Genomic DNA, 23,348 nt, shown 5'->3' with positions numbered 1-23,348 from the left:
ATAAATAAAGCATGTCCAAGTTATAGAAGAAAAATGATTGAAGGATCACATAATCTTTCAGCATATTTATGGCGATGACAGTTATTGATCTGCTGGATTGAGTAAGTTTTCAGTCAGAGCCCCATCACAAAAATGGGCTGTTAATCTCAAGAGGTGCCGTGAGTCCCCTCCCCCAGAAAGTACGCCTTGTGGGCAGTGAAGGCTTCTGGAAGGAAGCAGGAATATAAATGACAGTTCACAGGAAAAGGCATGATTTATCAAAACACTGAGTTAGGCCAAGTAACTGGAAGAGACTTATAGATCTTAGCGACTTCCCAGTTCGAATAAATCCTATGTTTCAAGTGGAAAGTGACCATCTATAGCATAACTATTGGGACACATCTTTCTTTCTGTGCAGCCTTCCATCTTGTTCCCAGCCATCTCCTTCCCCAGTGGGTTCAGAATCGGGAGGTAGTGCTTGCCCCTCAGTCAGCTTCCCTTATCTAAAAGAATATCCTGTGCTCACGTCCAAAACACCGGGACTAGGGTGGCCTGCCATCACTGTGAGACCCTGGCTTCTTGTCTGTGTCTTCTGTCTGGTAACTCAGACAGTGATGTGATAGGCCACTGGCTCTCCTTGCTTAGTGACGATTCCTTGGTCCATGCCCTCAGCCCCTGACACGACACCAGCAGCCAGAAAAGCAAGCTCCTAGGAAAAGAGCCCTACCTATAGGCAGCCTGGGTCCCTTCCTTGTCCCTGACTCCCAGCCTGAGCATCCCGCCAGCACTGTCTGGGGTCAGTGCCTCATGTGCCTGCATTGCTTGCTAAAGCACTTTCAGATTGTCTGGTGATGTCATCCTTTGGATTTTGCCAGAGAAAAGTGCTTCTCTGCCCTTTTTAGTGTGCTTTAGTCTTCCTCTGAGGACAGTGGAGGGTGAGGGCATCTGCTTCCACATACCAAGGAAGCTGGGATGGGCAGAGAGAGGTTTAGTGTGTGTTGCTTCCTCCTGGAGTGGGGGCCTTGCCTAGTGTAATACCCTCCTGTGCCCAAATGCAGGGATGAGCATCTGTGTAGAAAATGCAAACACTGCAGTGTTTGTGTCATTGTGCCCAGCCACTCCCAAATACAGATGTACAGCCCAGGGCCAAGGCAAGCTCTGACTATGTTTGCTTCAGGTGTGTGTGGCCCGCAGCCAGGAACAGCTCCTATCCAGGCTTCAGTGTGATCTGGTAGCACTAGCCCCATGGGCTTTGATTTGGTGGGAAGGCCTTTCCAACTTTGCTTAGTATGCCTTCTGTCTTTCTGTAGGCTCAACAAGGCAGCCCTGGGCCTACTGGGGCTTTGGAGTCCATGGTGAAGATGGCGTCCCCTACAGTTAAGATCTGCGACAAACCTGTCAAAGTGTCTTCTCCTCCATCTACCATGGTGGTTACTCAACCCCCAGAAGGGCAGGATGGACCTCCCAGCCCCTTGAGCGAAGCTTCAAGTGGCTACTTCTCTCACAGCGTCTCCACTGCCACCCTGTCAGAAACGCTTACCTTGGGCCTGGACACCACAGGCCTTGGTAGTCAGACACCCGCGTCCCCTCCTGCCCAGTGTCAAGTCACCCCAGAGTCTGAGGTGGCTTTCCTCTCCTGCACACAGAGCCATTCACCTGACCCAGAGGAACCCCATATACCACCCACAACTCCTACTCAAAGCACAGAGTTGGAGGTTCCCAGACCACCTCTTCTTTCTGAACCCACATCTGCTGTGCCCACATCCCCATTCAGAATCCGGAAAGTACGGACCTCAGAGCTTAAGTCCTTCACAGGCATGCTGGGGGGTGCCTCCTCCGGAGCAGAGGAAGACCTGCTGGCTTCAGAGGACCCCAGCAATGCTAGGGGGCAGACTCTGGGGAGGGTAGAAGTGACATCTGACTCTGAGGATACCAGCGAAGTCCCTGAGTGGCTCAGAGAGGGAGAGTATGTTGTTGTAGGCACCAACAAGACGGGCATTGTAAGGTATATTGGACCAACTGATTTCCAAGAGGGAACGTGGATTGGTGTGGAGCTGGACCTGCCTGCAGGTGAGTAGACGTGGGTGCCCATGCTGAACATGACCCTGATGAGTGTGGACTGGCAAGGAAGGGAGCATGGGATGTGCTGTGTTCCCAGAGTACATCAGATTCCTTGAGCCTCCCGACCCTTCATAAACCAGATACTAGCTTATCTAAACTCTCAGAATCCTTCAGAGCCCCAAGGTAGTCACTGAAAACTGCTAAAGACTCTAATGTTTTAAATTGTTTTCTCTTGAGACCATGACCAACTCTGTGGCCCAGGCTGGTTTGACCCTCCAACTGTAGCCCACCACTATCTGGGGCTACAGTTACGTGCCACCTCACCCCTCGTTCTTTGTAGAGTGGCAGCAGCAGCTCTACCTTGGGCTGCATTCTGTGCTCCTGAGACTTCGGGACACTTAGTGGCTGTAGGTGAGGTAAAGTGAGCGTCTCAGTCAGACTGCAGAGCTCAGGGAGGCCCTAAAGAAGCATGTGTTCAGACATCTCTGTAGCTGTGAGGCTCCCCTCAGGGCCTGTCTGAGTCAGCCCAGAGCCTCTTAGGCCCTTTTACCCCTTGTTGTAAGCACAGGCCAAAACGGTTTTGTCGGGTACCCATTTTCAGCCTGGGGTCACATGGGGCATACTTACTGAACCTACCCTACCCCACCCTCACAGGGAAATCGCATGTTCCCTGGCAGCTCTGACTTGTTCAGCCCTGGGTTATAGTTAATCTGCTTTTTGTTCCCAAGTTTGGGGATGGGGAGGAGTCATGATCTGGGGTTGGTGGAGAGGAAGCTTGTGTGCTTGGCTTCTTTCCTAATGTGTCCAGAGTCCCTTTGTATGGCAGCACCATTGCAGCTCCTTCCTATTTCTGACTGAGCTCTGTTGCATGCACGTCTTCACTGCTTCACTTAGGCTGGGAATGGTGACACGGATACAGGCCTCCCACTCCTTCAGTGTTGACCATGTGAAGATAGCAGGCAGGTTCCAGAACAGCAGCCCCATCACAGTGTGGCAGGGTCAGGTGCTGAGCATCTTCTCTCCCTTTGTGAGCAAGGAGCGTGTCTTGGTCTGAGCATGGGAGGGGTGAGTGTGTAGAGTCCGGATGGCCAGGGGTGGGGCATCCCCAAGATGTGCAGCCCACCTGCTTCCTGCAAAAGCAACTGCTTAGGCTGCCACATGACAGACCTGGCTCCCTGCCTTGTCTCTGGGCACTCAGCCAGGTCCAGCAGCTTGTTGGACTGCTGGATAAACCCAAGCCTTTAAGAGGGCACCCCTCAGAACTCAGCACTAGGCTCTTGTGTCTCTCAACCAGCTGGTAGCCTCACTAGTCCATTTATCCTTGGCTGCACACACAGGCCAAAATGACACTCTTGTCCCTGAGCCGAGTGCTTCCTGTGAAGTCACTATCCTTAAAAATAATCTGGTAGAAAATACCTTAAATTGGAAGTGGTTCAAGATGTTAACTGTAGTAGAGGCTGGAAAAAACTTCAAATCTGCTTTTCCCAAAGCACAGGAATAAGTCTGTGTCTGCAGTTGAACTCAAGATGAAAGAGAATTAGGAAATAATTTCACTCACCAACAGGTCTAAGTATGTGCTTTGTCTGCATTGCTGTGCTAAGTTCAAATGCACTGTGCTGAGGAAAGTCTCCCACTTGACTTTTAATTGTGCAGAGGAGAAAACGATAAATGAATAAATACATTTTGATAAGAACAAGTGTGTGGAGGGGATAGGGGGAGGTGGGTGTCCGGAATCACAAGCTGTTCAGAGACACAAAGGGTCCAGGAAGCAGAGCTGGCAAGTTGGGCTGTCACCAGGGTGACAGTGACCTGTTGCAGTAAATAATAAAAAGGAGGACTTACGGTTTTCTTGGCCCCTGCGGTCTCACGCTGTGGATGCCGCTCTAGTGTGGAACCGAGCGCATGGACTCTGTCACTCGGTCTGCAAGACAATGCTTCACGAGGTTCCCTTCCCCGGTGGTTCACTCCACCTGACCTGTTGGTTCTGTCCCGGTGGATACGACAGCCCCTGTGTCTTTCTTTCCTCCACCGCTCAGCACAAACATGACTCCAAAGCCCGGTACCTTTTTGTGCAAGTTTATATATTAAATTCTCAATCCACAAGTCCTCCATACGATAAGATCACATCCAATGGACAAAGACACGAACTGCCCTTCTATATGAGATAAAAAGACCTATAGACTCCCTTAAGAATGTTCATATCTACCTATTGCCAGTTACAGCCACCAGGATCTAGATCCTCATTTTCCAGCTTCATCTTGAATTCTAAATCTCTGCTCCTCTTCCATTTTCTTACGTTTTCTCCACCTACCTCTCTACTGTCCAGTCATGTATCTCCTTAGCATCAACCCACAGTATCTCATGCTGCTGAGTATGGCCCAGCTTTCTGTGTTTGAGGACTAGTAGGAAGGTGGCCTCTGAGGCCTGCAGGGCACCCGGTGCCTGCATCTGAGAGTCTTGTAGGCAGAGCAGTTTGATAGGGGACTGAAATGATCACGCCTTGGGGAGCACACATGGGAGTAATGGGAACAGAGGCCACTTTGAGGCTGGCAGATGTGTGGGTGAAGAGGACTGAGGTTAAGATATTGGTAGGTGTGGGGAGCAGTGGTCAGGGTTCTGGAAGATGTGTAGGACAGATGGAGGGGGCCCTCGTGAGGAGTGTCAGTGTAACAGCTAGTGTGTGTCATCAGAACACGCCACAAACACAAGGCCCTGAGTTGGAAATGCTGGAAAACTGCCTATCAGTGTAGGGTCATCATCTCAGGTGACCCGAGACACAGAGATGATAGGTGCCCTGGGAGGCCAAGCTGGGGAACAGTCACCCCTGGACTGAGCTGGAACATGGGACATTATGCAGGAACCTTACTTGCATTTAGGAAAGGAGCTAGTGCCCCTGGAGGAACTGGAGCCAGCCCTGCCTCAGTGGCCTCCACCTTGCCCTCGGCAGGTCTTCGGGCAAGGCCTGCTGCTTCTTACTCAAGTCCCTGATGACTGCTGTTTACCGTCTTGAGAGGCTACTGCCCGGGGCTCTGGGCTCTGGGCTTCTGGATTGGGTGGTGGCTTGGAGGGTGGTGGCATGATGGATGGGCACAGTAAAGAAGGTACCTGTGTAACCAGGTTTCTCCATGATGCTTCTTCCTTCCCCACAGGAAAGAACGATGGCTCCATTGGCGGGAAACAGTATTTCAGGTGCAACCCTGGTTACGGGCTGCTGGTGAGGCCGGGCCGGGTCCGCAGGGCTGCAGGCACTGGGCGCCGGCGCAGCTCAGGGCTCCAGCTTCAGGGAGCCCCAGAGACCCGCAGGAGTGCTACCATCTCGGGCTCTGCCACCAACCTGGCCTCACTGACAGCTGCACTGGCCAAGGGAGACAGGAGCTACAAGAGTCCTGAGAACCGCAAGTCCTGGGCCAGCTAAGATGCACCTCCCTTGTGAACACTGATGGGAAGGGGGAGACCTGGTTCTTCCATGGGAGCAGGGCCATGAATGCTTTTTGCACGACACAGAGATGATGGACAATTTGGTCCCCTGTCCTCTCTGGGAGTCTGGAAGCTGGATTTCCTTCCTCTACTTGGCAATGGCACACATCCCTCAGCTATGCTCCCCTGGTTAGGGGTGGAAGGTTCCAGGAGCCCAGAGACTCCTGGATGACAGGGCTGGAGCCAGCCCAGCTCCTCCCTGCCTGCTTGAGGATGTGTGTTAGGGGAGGGGGTTCCCAGCCAGATGTGTTGGGCTCCCCTTTCCTTACTCTGCTGACTTCATTAATGTCTTAATTTAAGCAATGATCCTAACTAGTGTCTTGCCCTCACAGACAGGACTTCCTTCTGCCCGGGCCCAGCATGCACACCACCCTCTCTGTTGATTATCAGCCTCCCCTACCCCATGCCTCATCCTTCTGCACAGCTCACAGGATTTCTGGAAGGCATCTTTGTGGGTCTCCCAGTGTCTTTACACTCAGAAGGTCTTTTCTGCTGACCATTCATTTCCTAACAGGATGCTTGAACTATATTTATTTAATTTATTTTTCCAAAAGTTAAAATACTTCATAAACCACAATCGCTGTCTATCCTAACATGCCCCGGACCTGCCTTGTGCTTACTGGCCTCTGGCTGGCCAGAGCTGCAGCCTCTCTTGGATGGTGGTTGCTGGAAGTGGCGGCCAGCAAATGAAGCCAGCTGCCCCTGTGTTGCTTGACTGCAGACACCATGGCTTTACTGGTAGGATGGCAGACCCAGGGGCTTCAATACCTTGTCTGGATGTGCCAGGTTTCAAGGAAATGGAGAATGTTTTGACTCTGACAATTCCTAAACCCCAACTATACCCGGGGCCAGCAGCTGGGTAGGCCGGTAGTGAGGGCAGAACTGTTTCCATTTCCTTCTTCGGATCTGTGCTGTGGTCCTGGCATTACCAACTACCTGTTCGCTGAGATGTGTGTGGTCTCTGAGTCCCAGAGTTGATGGAGGGCTCAGTGGGTAGATCAGAGTCACCAATCCCTGTTGTCCCAGGCCCTGCCCTGCCTTCCACCTCAGGATGTGGCAGTGTTTTCTCAGAGTATCCTTGGCAATTTGTTTGAAGAGGAATTGGTTCTGTGAGGACTTTAGCTTTTTAAGGGAAGTAGCTCCTGCCAGGTGGCTTCTCAGAACACCTCAGCCTCCTCTGGACCTGTATTGCTGACACTCAGTCTGAACCATCTGCATTGTCTGATGAGCCCAGTACAAACTTCGCTACCATCTGCTTGCCCAGACCCTGACCAGAGGCTGCTTAAAGCCATAGGAGGATGGGTGGTCTTCCCAACAGGTGGTCTGCCTGCACTGCGGCCTGGGAGCTGAGTGTTACTCTGCCAGGAGAGACCTACCTCTTTTCCGTTCTTGAACAGCTAGAGGCAGGCACCAGTTCTATAACTCCTCTTCATCAGCCTGCACTTTGGGGGCACCCACTGGGTGTGTGTTGCTGAGTTGGCACTGCCAATCTTGCCTGGACTATTCTCATGGGAACACACAACACTTTTGATTGTGTTCCAGTTAGAGGTTTTCTCCTGTCAGCATCCACAGTGTCCCCTAGAGAACAGCCATTCATTCCTTGAAGGGACTAGAGTTCCAGAGTGCCATCCTTTAGGATGGCCAAACAGTGGATGCTAGAGAGAGAAGTCCCTGTAGGTGTAAAGCCAGGAGTGTTATGTGTGAGAAGAGACATTGTGCCACCCGGTTCTTAGATGGCCTAAAGCAGGATGACAAAGGTTGCTATTGACTTCATCTTGCTATCTGGAGTTCTCGGGAGCATTGAGAGGCCTGAGGGATTTCACTTGGCCAGCTGTTCTGGGGCCACCTTCTCTCCCCCAGCCCCCACTTTCCTCCCTGCTTCTTGGACCTGAGCTTCCCCAGCCTTTCTACTTCTAGGCTGCCTAAGAATTCCCCCTGCCTCTGAAAAGTACCATTTTCACAGCCTTGCAGCTTCTCAGGTGACTGGCCAAAGCACCAGACATCCTCCAGGACGGTTGTGCCCGTGGCCTCCAGTGCTTGGAGCTGAGGCGCAGCTTTGGGGCTGTGTTCTGTAAGGGCAGTCTGTCTGCACAGAAGGCTCTGTTCTCATGCACCTTGTGGTGGATGAGATCTTCTGGGGTCTCGTTGTCCTCTTGGGTGTTTCTTATGAGCTGTTCCTGTGGTCGAGAGGACCCTGTGTGCCTGTCTGCTGTGAGGGCAGGGAGGTGACCTCAGGAAAACTGGCACTTTGGGGTACTTCTGAAGAGATGGGCTTATGTGCCTTCAGGGTTTGCTGTGCCCATATTGCACTCTGACCCTCATGTCCCTGTGAGCTGGAGGAAGACAGCTGGGTTCTCATGCTAACTGCAGCCCCAGCCCTCTACTCACTGCCTTTTGGAGCAGACTAACACTAACTTGCAGCTAGAAAAGTGATGTGTAGGGGTCATGGTTGCTACAATGTCAGGTAGTGGAGGGTAGGTGGTGGGTGTGGGGTGGGTCCCAGGTGCCCAGGTCTAAGGGTCAGAGAGTCAGTTCTGGGCTGTGTTTAGTGGTGTGACCCCCCCCCCCCCCGCCAGGAGTTGCAGAGGTGTAGGTGGTGTTTCCATGTCTCCAGTTTTCTTCCCCACTTATCATGCCTTAGAGGTTCTGTGGAAAGCAGGTGAGCGGCTCACATAGCATTTACCTGTCTGTCCAAGCTGTCTGTGCTGTGTGTTGCCCATGAAGGGTGACTAGAAGTTTCTAGTGCCTCAAGGCCCAGGCCACCTCAGGTCAGAGAACATAGGGCCATCTTCAGTGCCTTCCCTGGGACCAGGATCTAACCTGTGCTTCCTGTCCCCGATACTGCCCAAAACATCTTCGTCTATATGGTGCCTTTCTGTTGTGTTGTGGATACTCATGCAGTGTTGGGAAAGTTGAGAAAAGCACGGTGTGTGGATTGTGTCTAAGTATGAGCTCACATGTGTCATGTTGATCCCAGGATTATAGTGATTGGGTGCATGTTAAATGGGAATTAAAACTCCAAAGAGCCTGTAACGAATAGTAAAGATGATGATTTATGTTGTATAAGGAACCAAACTATTGTAATTTTGTACCATAATGCCTTTCCATCAAGTGACCAACAGCTTCTAAATAAATCCAGGTGATTTCTTGCTCACGTCTGAGGTGAATCTTAACTGTTCTTCCCTATCCTCACCCTGGGCTTCAACTGACTACACTGTCCCTTGGTGGGTTTCCAGAGAGCAACAGGCTCCAGGGCACAAACTTCAGTGACCCCTAGACATGGATAAAGACCTTGTCTGTATGTGTGTTGCGGGTGTGGGTTTCTCCATTTCAGGCAGGTGTTTCAACTATGATACAGGCCCCAGAGAGCAAGTCTTTCTATTGCTGCATATAGTGTACCCTGGAGCAGTCCTCAACCTCTTTAATGCTGCAGCCTTTAATACATCCCTCATGTGGCGGAGACCTCCAGCTATTTTATAACTAAAGTCACTACTGTTTTGAATCATGATGTAGATATCTGTGTTTTCCACTGGTCTTAAGTGATCCCTCTGAAAGGGTCAAGACCCACAGGCTGAGAACCACTGCCTTGGAACAAGGTGCTTTAGAAAGAGGGCTAAGTTAGGGCTATGGAACCTGACGTTAGACCTGCCCGCCAGGAAGCCTTTCTGGTTTTGTGCTAGAGAAGGGACCCCCTGCGCTACCCACCGGGCCCTGCTCTCAGCCACTTGGCTACAGCAAAGCACTGTTTCCAGGGAACAGGACTCATGTTTTTCTCCCTGAGCCAATCGTCATTCTGAACCTGTCTCATAAATAAAACAGCCTGAGAATGTTGGGTCAAGGGCACCTGGAGCCCCAGCGGAGGTGGCCATCAGCCATAGGCAGCTTCTGTCTACGCAGGACTTGTTTGTATTCCCAAGTGCAGCAGAGTTATTCTCAGAGATAAGTCCTGCAGAGCAGAGACAGGAGCAGCCCCTTGAGATGCAGCAGGATGCTGAATAGAACTGATCCAGCTGTGGGGGTGGGGTGGAAACATCTTTTTCACACTGGTTTCCTGGCAGCCCCAGGAGAGGTCTAGCCTGTACCAAGTCCTGGGCATGGGCTGTAGTGGGTGTCATACTTGGTTCACTGCTTACTGAGTGACTCAAGGGATGTGGGCACTGATCCTGGGCCTGGAAGTCTTCCTGGGCTACAGAGGAGAGGGTAACCCAGGGAAATGCTTGGCCACCTAGTGCATGAGCGCAGGCTAAGGAGACCCATGGTCTGAGATTTGGGGCCAAACTATAGAGCTGTGAGGTAGAGACAGGCATGGCCTGGCCTCTGTCCTGATCTGAACGATGCTATTCATGTATACCATGACGGGAAGTGGTTCTCAGTCTTCTAAGAAAGTGGGGGCAGGGGTTCTGCTCAGGGTTTGGAGCTGTGATCTCTCAGCTCTCCTGTCCCTTTGAAAAGTCTGAGAGTCTAGCTGGGGCCTGGGCACTTGCCTGGAACCCTAAAACTAAAAACTGCACATGGAGGTGCACAGAACGGACACCTGGACTGCTTTGGACAACTAGGTGCAAACACCACCCTCCTATGAGTATCTGCACCCAAAGAAATCCCGGACAGACTTTGCTCAGTTATACATTTTATTCTCTAATAGGTACAATACTAAAATAAACACAAATTAAAAAAAAGTTTTATTAAAACAAAACTGTACAAAAAAGCAGTATACTACATTTTAATTACAGAACAGTCTACTGTCCAAAAGGCACTAATCCAGAATAGGAGATACAATGAAACAGGACTCATTGGAACTATTTAATCAATACAGTATAGAGCACTTGTTTCTTTGACCATTTACATCGAGAAACAAGGGCTTCTTGCTACAGTCATCACACATTGTTATAATCTGAGTCCTACTGGGAAGGTGCAGTATCACTCCCTAGAGCAGGCTCCACCAGGGGCCAGGAGGGGGCTGGGAGGGTGTGGGCAGCGGTGGGTACCCAAGCTTGTCTTGGCCTCTGGTGGGTTGGTTCTGGCCATTATTGGCAGCCACTCTAACCCCTCTCCTGTTTAGCACCAGCAAAGTGGGTTCTGAGATGCTCCAGGTAAAGAATTGGACCTCTGGTGACAGCTCCGATAGGGGAGGCATCTGGTAACCCTGTCTGAAAAGGCAGCAGCTACCTGGGATGCATGGCCCAGCGGTAGCCAGGGGGCTGGGAACTATGCCAGGCAGAGCCATCTTGGCAATGGAAAGAAGTCTCCCCTTGCTCCCTGGGTCTGAGTATCCAATGATCTTGTCTGGAAAATTAGGTTCTAAAAAGGGAGTTTGCTTCCCAGAGACAAGTCAGAATGCCATACCATGCCTGGCCTCAGGGGTGCAAGCCTGCCCCCCACCCCGTCTGTCAGGTGCCGCCCACTTCCCTGAGCCCCGCTTTATTAATCACAGACTCTGGCCTAAGGAAGAAGGATACTGCAGCTTTCCAAACAGTGTCATACACAGAGAAGACGAAGACAGGCATCTGATGTTAACAAAAATAAGTAACAAAGAAATGGGATTAAACCAAATCTCTTCTCACAGCGCCCTATACTACACCCTCCTTCTGCTTAGCAGAAAATTGTACGTACACAAAAATACAAATACACAATTTTGTAGAACAGTCTGATTTTAATATATTTATATATATTTATATTTATACGAGTGGCAGGTTAGTTCATTATATAGAGCTTTTTGCACTTTTGGCTCATATGCAACAAGGCTTATAAGTTCAGCTTTAGCTTTCATTCAGATTTTATAGCTTTTGAACAATTTTTTTTTTCACATTTAAAGCAGCATCCAATTTGCACTAGGAGTCTGTGGTGATTATGGGGGAAGATGGGGTCAAGAGGTTATGGGGGTGGGCGGTATACATTCCAGTGTGTGTGGCATGTAAGGAGGATTCCATGTGGACAGAGCTTGCCATGATGACCCCTTGAGGTAGACTGAACACCTTACAGCAGACTCAGACACAGGTGTGATTCACCCTCAGGGACACATGGCACACAAGATGGGGACAGAGACCAGAGGAGACACCAAAGGGAAACACAGAGACTAAGACACACCACAGCCAAGGCCAGGAGGGTGCCCTGCCCCTTCCCAGACTCATCTGGCAGGATCCTACACAGCCATTAGGCTGAACGCCTGCAGGCAACCTCAAGACATCTGGTCCCTGGTGTCTGGTCAGAACTCGTAAGCCTGCTTCCCGCTTCCCAGCTGACCCTGCCAGCTTGTTCCCAGACCCACAGTCAACTACACAGCTGCACTTACACGTGAGTGCATTTGGCTCTTGCTAGAATGTTCAAGTCCAGTCAGGGCCCAGAATCCTGGCCCTCCTGATGCTCTGACTCAATGCTGTCGTCCCTCAACTTGCATTCCAGTTGACATTCCTCAGTTACACCGGGCAGACAGGTACTTGGTAGGTAGACCATGGACGCTGCGCCTAGAGGGTGACACATTCCTCAGGGGCAGCGTGGCTTTGCATGCTCCACAGCCTCCCTTTTGCCACCACTTGGCCACTCACCCTCTGCTTTCCCTTCTCTAGGTGAGGCAGGGCCACCTGTACCTGTTACATGTAAATGCCCAGTGTTTGCATTACTCCACTGAACAAAAATCCTGGATTAATGAAAAGAAGGTGCCTGTGTAAGAGAGTGTTTCTTTCTGCTTGTTACTGTTGTACCAACTGAGCACAGCAAATTTACCTGTCCTATACCCCATGTAAATAAAGGCCCAGATCTAACTCACACTTTAGTTATTCCCCAAAAGCAACAGGCCCTCACTCATTTGGATCTTACTACGACTCGGATGCTGGTGCCTTAGGCTCCTCGGTATCTGGGCTGTGGATGTGGTCAGGGCTCCAGTGCGCACAGGGTCATCAGTCATGATCTCTGCCCGATGACCCCATGAGCTGACAGATGGAACTCGGAACCATCTCACTCCTGTTCCTCACTCAGTAGCCGCCGAGCCCTCGCTAAGTAGATTCCTTAAAACTCCCTCTGATCCAAGACCACAGTCACATCAACACAAGGAACACAGGAGACAGTGACAAAGCCATTCTTCTCCCCTCACTTGCCCTTGTGACCATTCTGCCTGCAGAATGGCAGGGAGCCTGGGTTGGGGAGCGTGGATGTGCATAACACCTGCCCTGAGGCGGGTGCATGGTGGGAAGGACAGGGCAGAGGCCGACTCTCAGGCAGGTCCCAGAGGTCTGTAACTTGCTTAGGCACTTAAACATAAACGAGAAGTTTGTTTTAGAAGGTACTGCAGACCCAACCTAACCATGGCCAAAGAGGGGAGGCCGAGCCCATGGGGAGATGGGAGAAGGCTGTAGGCTCTTCCAGGGGAAACAACTGCCAGTCTTGGCACCTTCCAGCCAGTGAAGTTGTGGTGGCTCAGGGGCCAGTTTGGCATCTGTAGTCCCCTATCTGCACCTAATGAGGTGCAGACTGCCCTGACACTGTTTAGGGTCATTGTGAGGAACCACTAAGAAAGGAGAGAGCTTTCGGAGTGGTGTTGTGGTAGAACCAAAGAGCATAAGGGAGAAAGCTTGCCAGAACGGCCAGTGCTTGGAAAGAAAGCTCTACCCACCCTGAGAACTTTGGTTTTGTTTTTCTGGTGCCCATTTTCAGAGATGCGTGATGAGATCCCTACTGCTTTCAGTACAGTCAACGTGGGCATCAAGGCAAATGATAAGGGGATGCTTTCTGAAATCAGTCACAAGTTCTCACCTACACACACACACACACACACACACACACACACCCCTCCCTCTGCAGATGGGGCCCAGGAAGCATCAGAGTGGCTGCTGTTTGCATTCACACAGCTCTAATGCCATTTGGTTTTCTAGTCTAATGGCCGTGGAGCGCACAGATGGCCTCACAGGTTTAGGCTGGGCTCTCAATTCCAGTAAAGCAAAATGGGAGGGGTTCCTGGGCTGAGGATGCTGCAGACAGACTGGAGAGATTCAACCTGGAAGTGCTGGGAAGCTAAGTCCTTGCAGGAGCAACAAACCTTCACACAAGTCCCTAGGACCGGTCTGTGTTTTGAGCCCTGGGAGGTGACAGGCACGGATTCCATCCTACAATTCCCATGGAACCTCTGGCCACCAACAAAGTTGCAAAATCTTGATTATACCAAAATGAAAGGCACCTATACTCTATTTTCTTCAAACCAAGGTATTTGGAGCAAAATGAAGACGGTGTTAAGACCCCCCGGCCAGCTAGTGTCACAGCATCAGCAGCCCCAGAAGCTGACCCCCGGCCAGCTAGTGTCACAGCATCAGCAGCCCCAGAAGCTGACCCCCGGCCAGCTAGTGTCACAGCATCAGCAGCCCCAGAAGCTGACCCCCGGCCAGCTAGTGTCACAGCATCAGCAGCCCCAGAAGCTGACCTGCCGAGTCCTTCAGCCTTGGTCCTCAGGTGCATTTCCCTCTCTTGGGCTTGAAGACTACCCATGACGTGAGGAGACGGGGACAGTGACCTAGCCAACTCTCAGAGAACCTAATTTTGTAAGAAAAAGAGCTAGAAAAGATGTGTGTGGGGGGGGGGGGGTGAAGGAGTGTAGCAGGTCATTTGGAAGATGTCCCTTGTTTGGTGTCACTGACCAGTAGTCATTAAGCCTCCATGTTAATCCTGAGGCAGCTTGCACCATTCTTGGATTCTGGATATTAAAACGTCTTATTCTAGGCCTAAATTGGAATGTCTTCAAGAAACGGTTACTTATGGGCCAATCGGTGTTGATAAGGAGCCCAGGGAGGCCGTGGCAGAGTCACACTAATACCAGAGCACCAGGACCTGGGGCTCCACAATGCTTCTTCCTCCTTTTCTATGGTAGAGGGACAGCAGGGTTTGTAGGAGGGTTCAGCACAAGCAGGGTGCCTCAAAGTCCCAGGAGCTAAGCACTGCAGGAACCAGAAAGAGCAGGCTGGGGACCATCACCACAGTGATGAGCTGCCTGAGGGAGGACTCGGCTGCAGAGAACAGGAGTGGCTGTGGCACCGGGTGAGCCCGTGTGCCTGAGAACAGCAAGCGGTTGGCAGTGACCTCAGCAGAGTGAGACTCCACATCCCCAGATACCGGTATCTAGATTCCTACAACAGTCACCTCTGGGGTCTTCCTTAGGAAGAAAGGCAGGGAGGGGAGAGGGTGGGAGGTAAGCCGGGAGGGACCAGCTATTCTAAGGCAAGTACCACCTACACTGTCCTTGGCTGCTGAGCCGGTTTTGTGTTTTGAGGTGGGGGGTATCCGTGATATACATGAAGATTTACCCCAGGCAGGGTGTTTTTGACCAGAGCGCCCCCCCTTGAGCACCCAGGTGGATGAGGTTGGGAACTTCTAGCTGCGTGCCAACTCCGTCCCTTGAATGCTCACAGGGTATCGGGATGTTTCTCTGCTGTGCAGTACATGCCACACAAGTTACAAAATTAGCTCAGCCAGTGGCTTTTCAGAATGGAACCAGAAGGCAGACCTGGACCTCTAAAGGACAGAGCAGTTGCTCAGCAGCTGGGAAAGTAAGAAATGCTGTAAGTTCAACATCCACATCAAGGCTGACAGGTCCCGAGGACCACACCTCTGACCTTCGGGCATTGGGAGGGGCCGAGACGTAACTCAGAGGCAGCGGCAATGGCCATCCTGCCAGAACCACCTTCCTGACACAGACACATGCTGTACATCTCACTGTGGGCATTCGGGAGCAATCAAACTGAAGCATCCCCAGGAATACAAACTCCTCACCTCTCTCTGTATGTCTGTGTGCTGATGGAAAAGGACTCTCTAGACTTATACTCTCTCTAGCTTTATAGCCAACCTCAGCCTTTCCACACAACAGCTGGAACCAGCATCTTAGTTGGTTAGTGTTCTGGGTGAGGGGACACCATCTATAGAAAGGGTAAACACACACACATGCACACACATGCATGCACACACACACACTTGGCTACTAGTCCCACAGTGTCCAGCCTGAAAAAGACAGGGCTCTTGAACTCAAGTTAACCTCACCTGAGTCTTGAGCCTCATGGGCAGAAGAGCTTATAAAAGGCCACTTAGCACTGGTAGGCTGCTGGCATTCCGGTGGACCCTTCTGATGCTCTAATTGAATCAAGGCTCCTGCAAAGGATGACTAGAAAAAAAAGAAAAAGTCCAAACTAAGCATCAGCTGGAGAGGGGCTAGTGAGTTCTGCAATCCCTAGTCAGGACACTACAGGCTATGAGGATTGTAAGACATCCGCCCGAAGGCACAGGTGCATAAAGATAAACCAACTGGGGACAGAGAACATGGCTCCAGAAGAGCCGAAACCCAGGACTGATAGGACAATAGCTCTGCGAGGCTTTCGAGGGCTGAACAAGCCAGATGTGAGCAAGCTGGGGCGCACACTGGAGCCCGATCTATGCATTCCTGTGTGGGGTCGATGTGTGTGTTCCTGTCATGTTGTCTGTTCTCCGCCATAAGGAAAACACTACTCAACTGTAGACGTCCATGAAGCAAATACTTTCTGATGGTCGTGGGAGTGGAAATAATCAAGTTTCCAAGGAAAAGCCTAAAATTCCCAGGAAGCCCAGTCACGCAGCAAGTGTCACAAGAAAGGTATTCGGGGGATCCTGGCTGTCAGGGAGAGGATGGGGACCAGGAGGCTCTGCCAGAGGCTGCCTCAGGTTGAGATACTGACTAGTTTCTGGCTAAAGTAGAAGAATTTGAAACTGGACACAGAGGTTTAAGAGAATTTGGAAGTCAGGAGCAAGCAATAGCAAAGCCTTCCATTCTGGACCCGAAATGGTCCCCTGGGTGGGAGACGAGTCCCATGTCATTATTTTGGTTTACTGAGCTGTTGTTCCAAATGTTCTCAAGAGCACAGTGCTCAAAGGGAACAAGGATGGGTGCTCTGCTATTCTCAGTCACAGAAAGGACAGAAATCCTCGTAATTGTGACCATGCCAATCTACACCCTGCTAAAACAGCTAATTACATGTCAGAGGACACTCAGTCACTCGGAACAATTGCCATTATACTTTCCTATATTCATTCTATGCCACCCCCCTCAATTACCATGGTTACAATTTGAGAAAAGATTCTGCCAAACCTTCATTTGATCACAGCACACCATCGTGAATTTGTAAGTTAATTATGGCTGTATGGAGCCAGTCTTATTTAAAGAGAGAAACGACGGACATGCAGCCAGGGGAGCTAGCCTCCTGGGTGTTCTAAGTGGGGCATCAAGCTCCCCAACCACAGTGTTTGGAGCTGTACAACCTGAAGATTGGCCACAGAAAGGGCCTGTCAGCCAAGTATGGCAGCAAAGTTCCCCTACTACCTAGAAAGGGTTAGCGGGAAGCCCCCCAGTGGAAGAAGGCCGTTCATCTCTCCAAAATTGGACCAAGTAGATTTAGTTCTCCCTGGATGGCAAGGACGGTAGAGCACACTGGACAACCAAGACAACCACAGGATGGCGAGCTGAGCCTTCCTTCCGTCCTCCATCAGTCTTGTCCTCCCTTGATTCAGGAAGAAAACTAGTGTTGTGAGGATTTGGGAGGTTCAGGTGGCTGACTTTTACCCCCTTCACACACATAGTGTGATGCAGTATCTACAAAAACCTCAGTTTCCAAACTTCCAGCTTCTACCAGTCCACAGATATGCTCCACGCTTTCCTTTACGCATGCCAGTCCCGTACACTGCCATAAACAATGCCTCCCCTTAAGTTTAGAAAGAAATGGCACAGAGAAGAGGATTTTAGAGTGTACTCTGTAAGATATGGGCTTTTGCCATCGGAACACTGGCTTCACATTGATGCCTCAAAGTCTTCCCTGTGGTCTTTATACACTAGTTCCCCAGCACCAGGAGCCGCTCTTCTTAAGTGATGGTCATCTTTGAAACAGGGTGTGTAATGAAGGGTGCTATGTAGGATAGAGCATTTGTTCTGACCACACGCTACCATGAAAGCCTTAGGAAGCAGCTGGCCATCTGTGGCTGCCTCCCTGCAAAGCCTTCCACTGTTGTCCAGGCTCTCACTGTTACGACCGTAACTAATGAGAAGGAAAAAATGGTAAAGGGTTTTCACAGCCATGGTGCAGTTTCTTAAATTCAGTATGGCTGACAATTGGTGGCCTGAGTAAACACACTTGCAATGTACAGAGCACACACAAGGGAATGCTGTGCACGTGCGAGCCCTACCCCTGCCCCAGCACATCCCCACCCAGCTCCACTCAAACACACACAGCAGGATCGAATGATGTGCCCAACCTTCACTTGGGAAATCTTAAAAAAATAAATTTGGCTCAGTAATGCTGTACGTGGAGTCGGCTAGTCTCGGTACAGCCTCAATAAATACAGTAGTAAAACATAGCTAATAATCACAGCAAGATGACGTCACAGAGATGCAGAGAGACTGATGCTCATGCAGGAGGCAGAGAACCACTGAGCAGGAGACCACCACCACACAAGAAGTTATTGCCTAAGAAGTTGGTGAGGTTCACAGAGGAAAAGAGGAAGAAAGTTCTGGGCAGAGCTGAGTTAGATGGGAGTGCTGCTTCTAACCACAACCTTCTTGAGACCAGGGAGAGAAAGGACTGGAAGGGAACCTTTTTAGGACAGGATAGAGAAGTCACTGTGTAGATAGAGGCTTGGCATGTGGAGCCTTGGCTGCCTGTCACAGGAAAGAGCGTCTGCGTTCAGAAAGGACTAACACTGCCCACTAAGCCTGTGCTCAAAGAGCTCTGGAGTGGAGCACAGCAGTCCAAGCAGGCTTCCAATGTACCCACCACGTCTTTCTAAGGTCACCGACTGGGCTGGACTGAAAGCAAAAAGAGGCTGTTTGCCTCCCCGTCCCAGGGTCTCTCCTCCTGTTACCTACTTTATGGGGTGCTCAACACAAACATGCCTGTTGTAAACTCAAGTGTCTCCTGGGTTCTGAGGGCCCTGCATAATCACAGGAGAGCCCTGCGCTGCCCTGCCTGGCTGCTACAGTCTCACATAGGCAGGAATATCTTAGGATGGTCCTTTGTTAGCAGGTTGCCATGTAAGGTACTAGAAGGTGGAAAATTACTTTCCTATCCAGCAACAGTAATTCTGAATAAACGTCGCCGCACAGTCTACGAATGCCTGCCCCCCCCCCCTTGCTCCTCTCTGTCCGGTGTCACTGGTGGAGAAGGTACAACCTGAAAGAGCACTGGGAACACAGAAGTACAGAAGGGAGTGAAAACAGAGACCGAGCAAGGAGCACAACGGATGAGTCTGACTGTGGATGTTCTGTGGCCATTCCAAGAGCTCAGGACCAGGACTCAAAAGCAGAATCAAACCTGGTAAACTGCCTGATGGTGGTTTTTGAACCTTGAACCTGCTGAAGGTGCGAGAGCGCAGGTTCCCTGTAAGGCAGTGAGTCTGTGGGCTCTCAGCACAGAGCCAGCCTCCATGGTAACTGTCTCTTCCGGTACCACCACACTGCCACACAGAGCTGGCACTGCCTGCACCAGCCAGGGCTTGGTGTCCTTTGCTGTGCTGCTCTCTCTAAAAGGCCCTAGGATGACTTTACTCTGCCGTTGCACTCAGAGTTCCCTTAGAGACTGGAGCTGCTTACCAGCTGCAGCCTGTTCCTTTAAGAAGGCAAGTGAGAAGAAACTACAGCGCCACCATAAAGAAGCTGTCAATCATAATAATCTCCCAGTAAATCATGGATGTGGCTTGCTAGAAAATACGTCTTCCCTCTCTCCTGTTCTTTCTGACTCAACTGAGAATAAGCAGACAAAACCCGACCAAAACAGACAGACATAATAGGAATCTTCCTTCTAAGTAAACGAAAGAAAACTAATGCAATCCTCTAAGTGAAACAAACAACAACAAAAAATTAAATACACCATGAAGATTCTAAGTAGGTACAGGGGGAGCAGGGGCTCATTCCTGAGAATAAGAAATGCTACTCTTAAATTTGTGGGTTCAAGTAACACAGTAAGAGAAGATGGCTCCACTTTACTTCAGGTCTAAGAGCTGGGGAAAACACACACATTCCCCTGAAATCTACCGATAGGAACAGGGCCAAGCCCTACCTAGTGCCCTTCAAAGTCACAGATGTAGGTGGGGTAGCATCCTCAGCCCCTCAAAGATGACTCCTCACATTCCTGTAACCAAGATTTATAGCTAAGGGATAATCCAGACAGAGTGTGCCCTAGTAAGATCAGCTAAGCACTGAGATTACCGAGCATCGGGCCCAGGGGAAAGCGAGGAGGGTTGGTGTACCCTCTCACAACAGTTCTGCAGCTGAACACTTAGTGAGGAAGCAGGAGTGAGGAGACAGCACCTACTTTCTATCTTAGAGACTGATTCAGGCAACGGACAGAAAGATAGACGCCTGCTCAAAGGCCCACTCCACACTGCCTCTAAGCAAGGCTTCGTCAGACAAACAGAGGGGAGATGGGAGGAGGCAGAAAATGCTCGGCCTCTCAGCACACACTGCACCAATTCACTGAAGGCTGTTTCTTCTTACCCACAGTGACAGTGTGCTATTTAATCAGGGCTCCCGGAGATCATTTTCACACAAGGCCAGCAGATGTAATTTCCTTTGATGCATGAATAGTTCATCATTTTGCTACTAGATGACAAGGTGACCACAGGGTGACTTTATAACTCAAGTTCACTGTTTGGTATTTTGAGTTCTCAAAATGAAAAAAAAAAAGATTTATCAAATATAAATATCTTTAAAAAGTAACAAAAGTGCTACATATGTGATCAAGGAAAAAAATTCCATTAGTTACTGCCGCTTAAAGTAGATTAAACTACAAATATTACCACATCCATTATCAATATGGCTTCCAATTATTAAATAAATTGCCTGTAGCAATATAGCTGTCACACCTCCACAAGGACAGATAAAGGGAACACAGCAGAGACATCTTGCTGTCCCACACACTCAGGATGTGGGTGGCAGATGTCCCCTGCTTGTTCTGCCCCTAGCTAGGCAAGGATCTCCATCTGTGACAGTCCAGTTGCCACGGTCCTCAGCACAGTCCTAGCAACCCTGGTGGGCTTCAGGTGATGGGTACAAAGCCTGCTCTTTCACTCACTCGAGACCTCAGCTCTATCCTTTTTGGTAGCAGGGAGGGGCACCAACAGGAGGCAAATCAACTTCCAAGGTAACTCCACTGCTTTCCCAGGCAGGTGCTGGTATGGCGCTGTGGAATGTGTAGCGGCTCTGAGAACTGGGCTCAGCATCCATCCGACATTCAGCTCAGGCTTCCCCTACTGCTCTCAAGCTGGGTTTTGCTTTCCAGAACTTGGTTTATGTCCTTTTTGTTTTAGAATTGTGGTCCCAAAGGCAGAAGGCAGTATATTATCTACTAGGTCACACAGCTTGTAAGAGAGAGAAGGGTGTCTGTGTTGGCATTGTTTGCACTGACCAAGGTCTGAGCTTGGGACTCCAATGACATTCTTAACACAGCACCCAAGGCAGAGCCTGGCCACACTGACTAGGAGGCACGGCTTAATGCAGCTGAAGCAGGGAGTCTCACGCCGAGGTGGGGCTCTAGCGTTCCTCGTGCTCCGCTCCACGGATACATCCCAGGTGGTGTCTGTCGGCCCTGTGCCACTACCTCAGCTGGAACATATCAGTCTTAGGGCAGAGACGGGGTACAGCCTAGTGTTACATGAATCTAAAGGTACCCGAGATTTTACACAGAGCCTAATATTTGAGAACTGAGGGTTATCTAAATACCTGGAAGCACTTTCTTGGAATGCTAAGACGGAGCAGCGAGATTTTGTTTTAGCCTCAGGGGCTGGGAGAGGGAAGTTTGTTTGCTTCTTACTTACTGGGATTTTAATACTGAGAGTATATGCAAAGGCTGAGGGCACCATGCCATCTTCACAGAACAAGACCCTAATGGCTACCTGACATACAAGAAACTGTAAGTTATACTGTAAGAACACATGTTAAGGACCAAGGAAAGTCTGCTAAGGTGCTACGTCTAAACTAAGTTAACTGTTTAACTCCCTGATCAGTCATCATCCAGGGCCTCTGTCTTGATTTCACTGGCTCCCTGCCGGGCCAATGCCAAGATAGTGTGGTTGACGGCCGCCATCTCCACAGCTAACGAGATGGGATCTTGGTGGTCACTATGGCTCGTGCTGTCATCCTAGACGTGCAGAGATAAGAGAGGAATGTTATTGGTCGGCTGGCAGCAATCTCAAGCTCACAGAAAGGCATGCAGGGAGCCGTGCGGGGACAAAGCATCTGTGGAGAGAAAGGCTGAGTGCATCTCACGGTGGAGGCGAGCTGTATTTAAGTAGACACTGAATGGACACAGGCCCAGGGACTTTTCATTTTTTTGTGACTCAACAAATAAAAAGGACTTAAATGATTTCTTTTGTTCCTTTTTTCACACAGCATTTATTCTATCAAGAATTGCTAGCGCTGACCAAGCCTGAAGTGACTAAAATAAACTAATAATCTAGACTTTTCTGTTTGTCACAGGCACAGTAGTAATCACTGAACCCAACCTAGTGTATTCCTAAATCCGCAGAGCTACTGGGGTCCAGGGTGTGTCCCTGCTGAGGACAGTGGAGGAAATGCAGAACAAGCACCTGTGCCTTACAGATCACACTAGAGCTTAGTGAAGCTCGCCACCCTCTAAGTGACACAGTAAACTGCAAGGCTGCTGTTGAGCGGACGGACACCTGAGCGTTGGGACACAAGCCTGTGGTGGCCCCAGCACTCCCAGGCCGAGGCAGGATACTGACTGCAAGTTCCAAAACCAAAGGAAAGCAAACCCAGACAACCGAGGAATAAGGGAAGCTGTGACGGAGGCTGCCCCTGCAGGTGTGCTGGGCACTGAAGGCGCCATCACAGATAAGGGGCGTTTCTCATCTGTCACATCTTCAGGGGGACTCTGTACCAAAGAGCTTTGGAAAGAGTAAGTCCCTTGGGGGGAAAAGCATGTGATGTGCTGCCCTCAGGGCATCTGCAAAAAAAGATGGAAATGATCCATCTATGTGGGTCTGCTGAAAAAGAACAGGAATGTTTCCTGAGCCAAGGGTGGAGCTGTGCTTGGAGAACTGAGTCTGCTGGGGGTAATCTGCTGGGACACATGGTGCTACTGTTTCGTTCTGGCTTTGAGACATAAGCCTTTAGGATTGCAGAAGGGATGTGTAGAGAGTCGCACACCCTGCTGGAGTGGCGAAGACATGGAGGCAGTGAAAACCCAGAGAATGAAGAACATGGCAGCCGAGGACAAGGAAACCACTGGAAGGAACAGTCTAGAGAAAGGGCCGTGTGCTCTCTGAACTTCCCAAATGGAAATGAAATTTGATCCTGTAGAACATTTTAATGAAATCTGTCAACATGTTGTGGGGGGGATCCCTCAATTATGGTTATTGGCTTATTCCATGCAGTGGCTACAATTAAATACACTTTCCCCAAGCAATGCGAGCACACCAGGATGTGATGAGAAACCATGCAGGTATTGCATTATGACAAGATGAGTCAGTGTCCAGAGATACTCTGGTTAACCACTCCTCTGGGCACGAGGGTTCCCAGTGTAATGGGGCTGGAGTGGGCGGGGCCTTTGTTGTGCCTTCATGGTCCATGGTAGGCACTGTCACAGCTGCCCGCATGCCCCTAAATGCTTCTCAAACACTGTGTGTGTGGTAAGTGTTGTAACTTGCTTGTTTGGGTCAGATCCTCCTCTCTTCTTCTACCTTCTCTGCTTCTCTGCCTCCCTCTGAACTTCTTCCCTCCTCCTCCTCCCCATTGCGTGCTTGCCAAGTGTCCTGTTGTGTGACAATAAACCCACAGGGGTGGATAGAGATTACTCACAGATTTAACAGGACAACAGAATCTT

General features: G+C 50.3%; 2 protein-coding genes across 16 annotated transcripts in view; one reads left to right on the top strand and one right to left on the bottom strand.

Moving 5' to 3' along the window:
- Positions 1-8,650, top strand: part of KIF13B (kinesin family member 13B) — a 148,183-nt gene extending 139,533 nt beyond the window's left edge. Inside the window, exons 39-40 of the mRNA XM_080926532.1 lie at positions 1,290-2,049; positions 5,190-8,650. Coding sequence (XP_080782658.1) covers positions 1,290-2,049; positions 5,190-5,455 — 1,026 coding nt within the window. The 3' untranslated portion in view covers positions 5,456-8,650. The remainder of the gene's footprint in view (positions 1-1,289; positions 2,050-5,189) is intronic.
- A 1,488-nt stretch (positions 8,651-10,138) lies between these two features.
- Positions 10,139-23,348, bottom strand: part of HMBOX1 (homeobox containing 1) — a 127,807-nt gene continuing 114,597 nt past the window's right edge. For 4 of the 15 annotated variants that reach the window (XM_080926280.1, XM_080926287.1, XM_080926288.1 and 1 more), the window contains 2 exons: positions 15,532-15,652; positions 10,139-11,978 (listed from right to left, as the gene is read on the bottom strand). In XM_080926280.1, coding sequence (XP_080782406.1) covers positions 11,848-11,978; positions 15,532-15,652 — 252 coding nt within the window. In that variant the 3' untranslated portion in view covers positions 10,139-11,847. Of the gene's footprint in view, positions 11,979-15,531; positions 15,653-20,002; positions 21,645-21,812; positions 23,278-23,348 lie in introns of those variants that run through there. The other 11 variants (XM_080926290.1, XM_080926293.1, XM_080926294.1 and 8 more) reach the window with 5 other exon arrangements.

Source organism: Micromys minutus (assembly GCF_963924665.1).
Source record: "Micromys minutus genome assembly, chromosome: 12".
NCBI classification, from domain to species: domain Eukaryota; kingdom Metazoa; phylum Chordata; class Mammalia; order Rodentia; family Muridae; genus Micromys; species Micromys minutus.
Note: the sequence above shows the minus strand (reverse complement) of the source record. Positions and strands in the feature narration are given on the sequence as shown.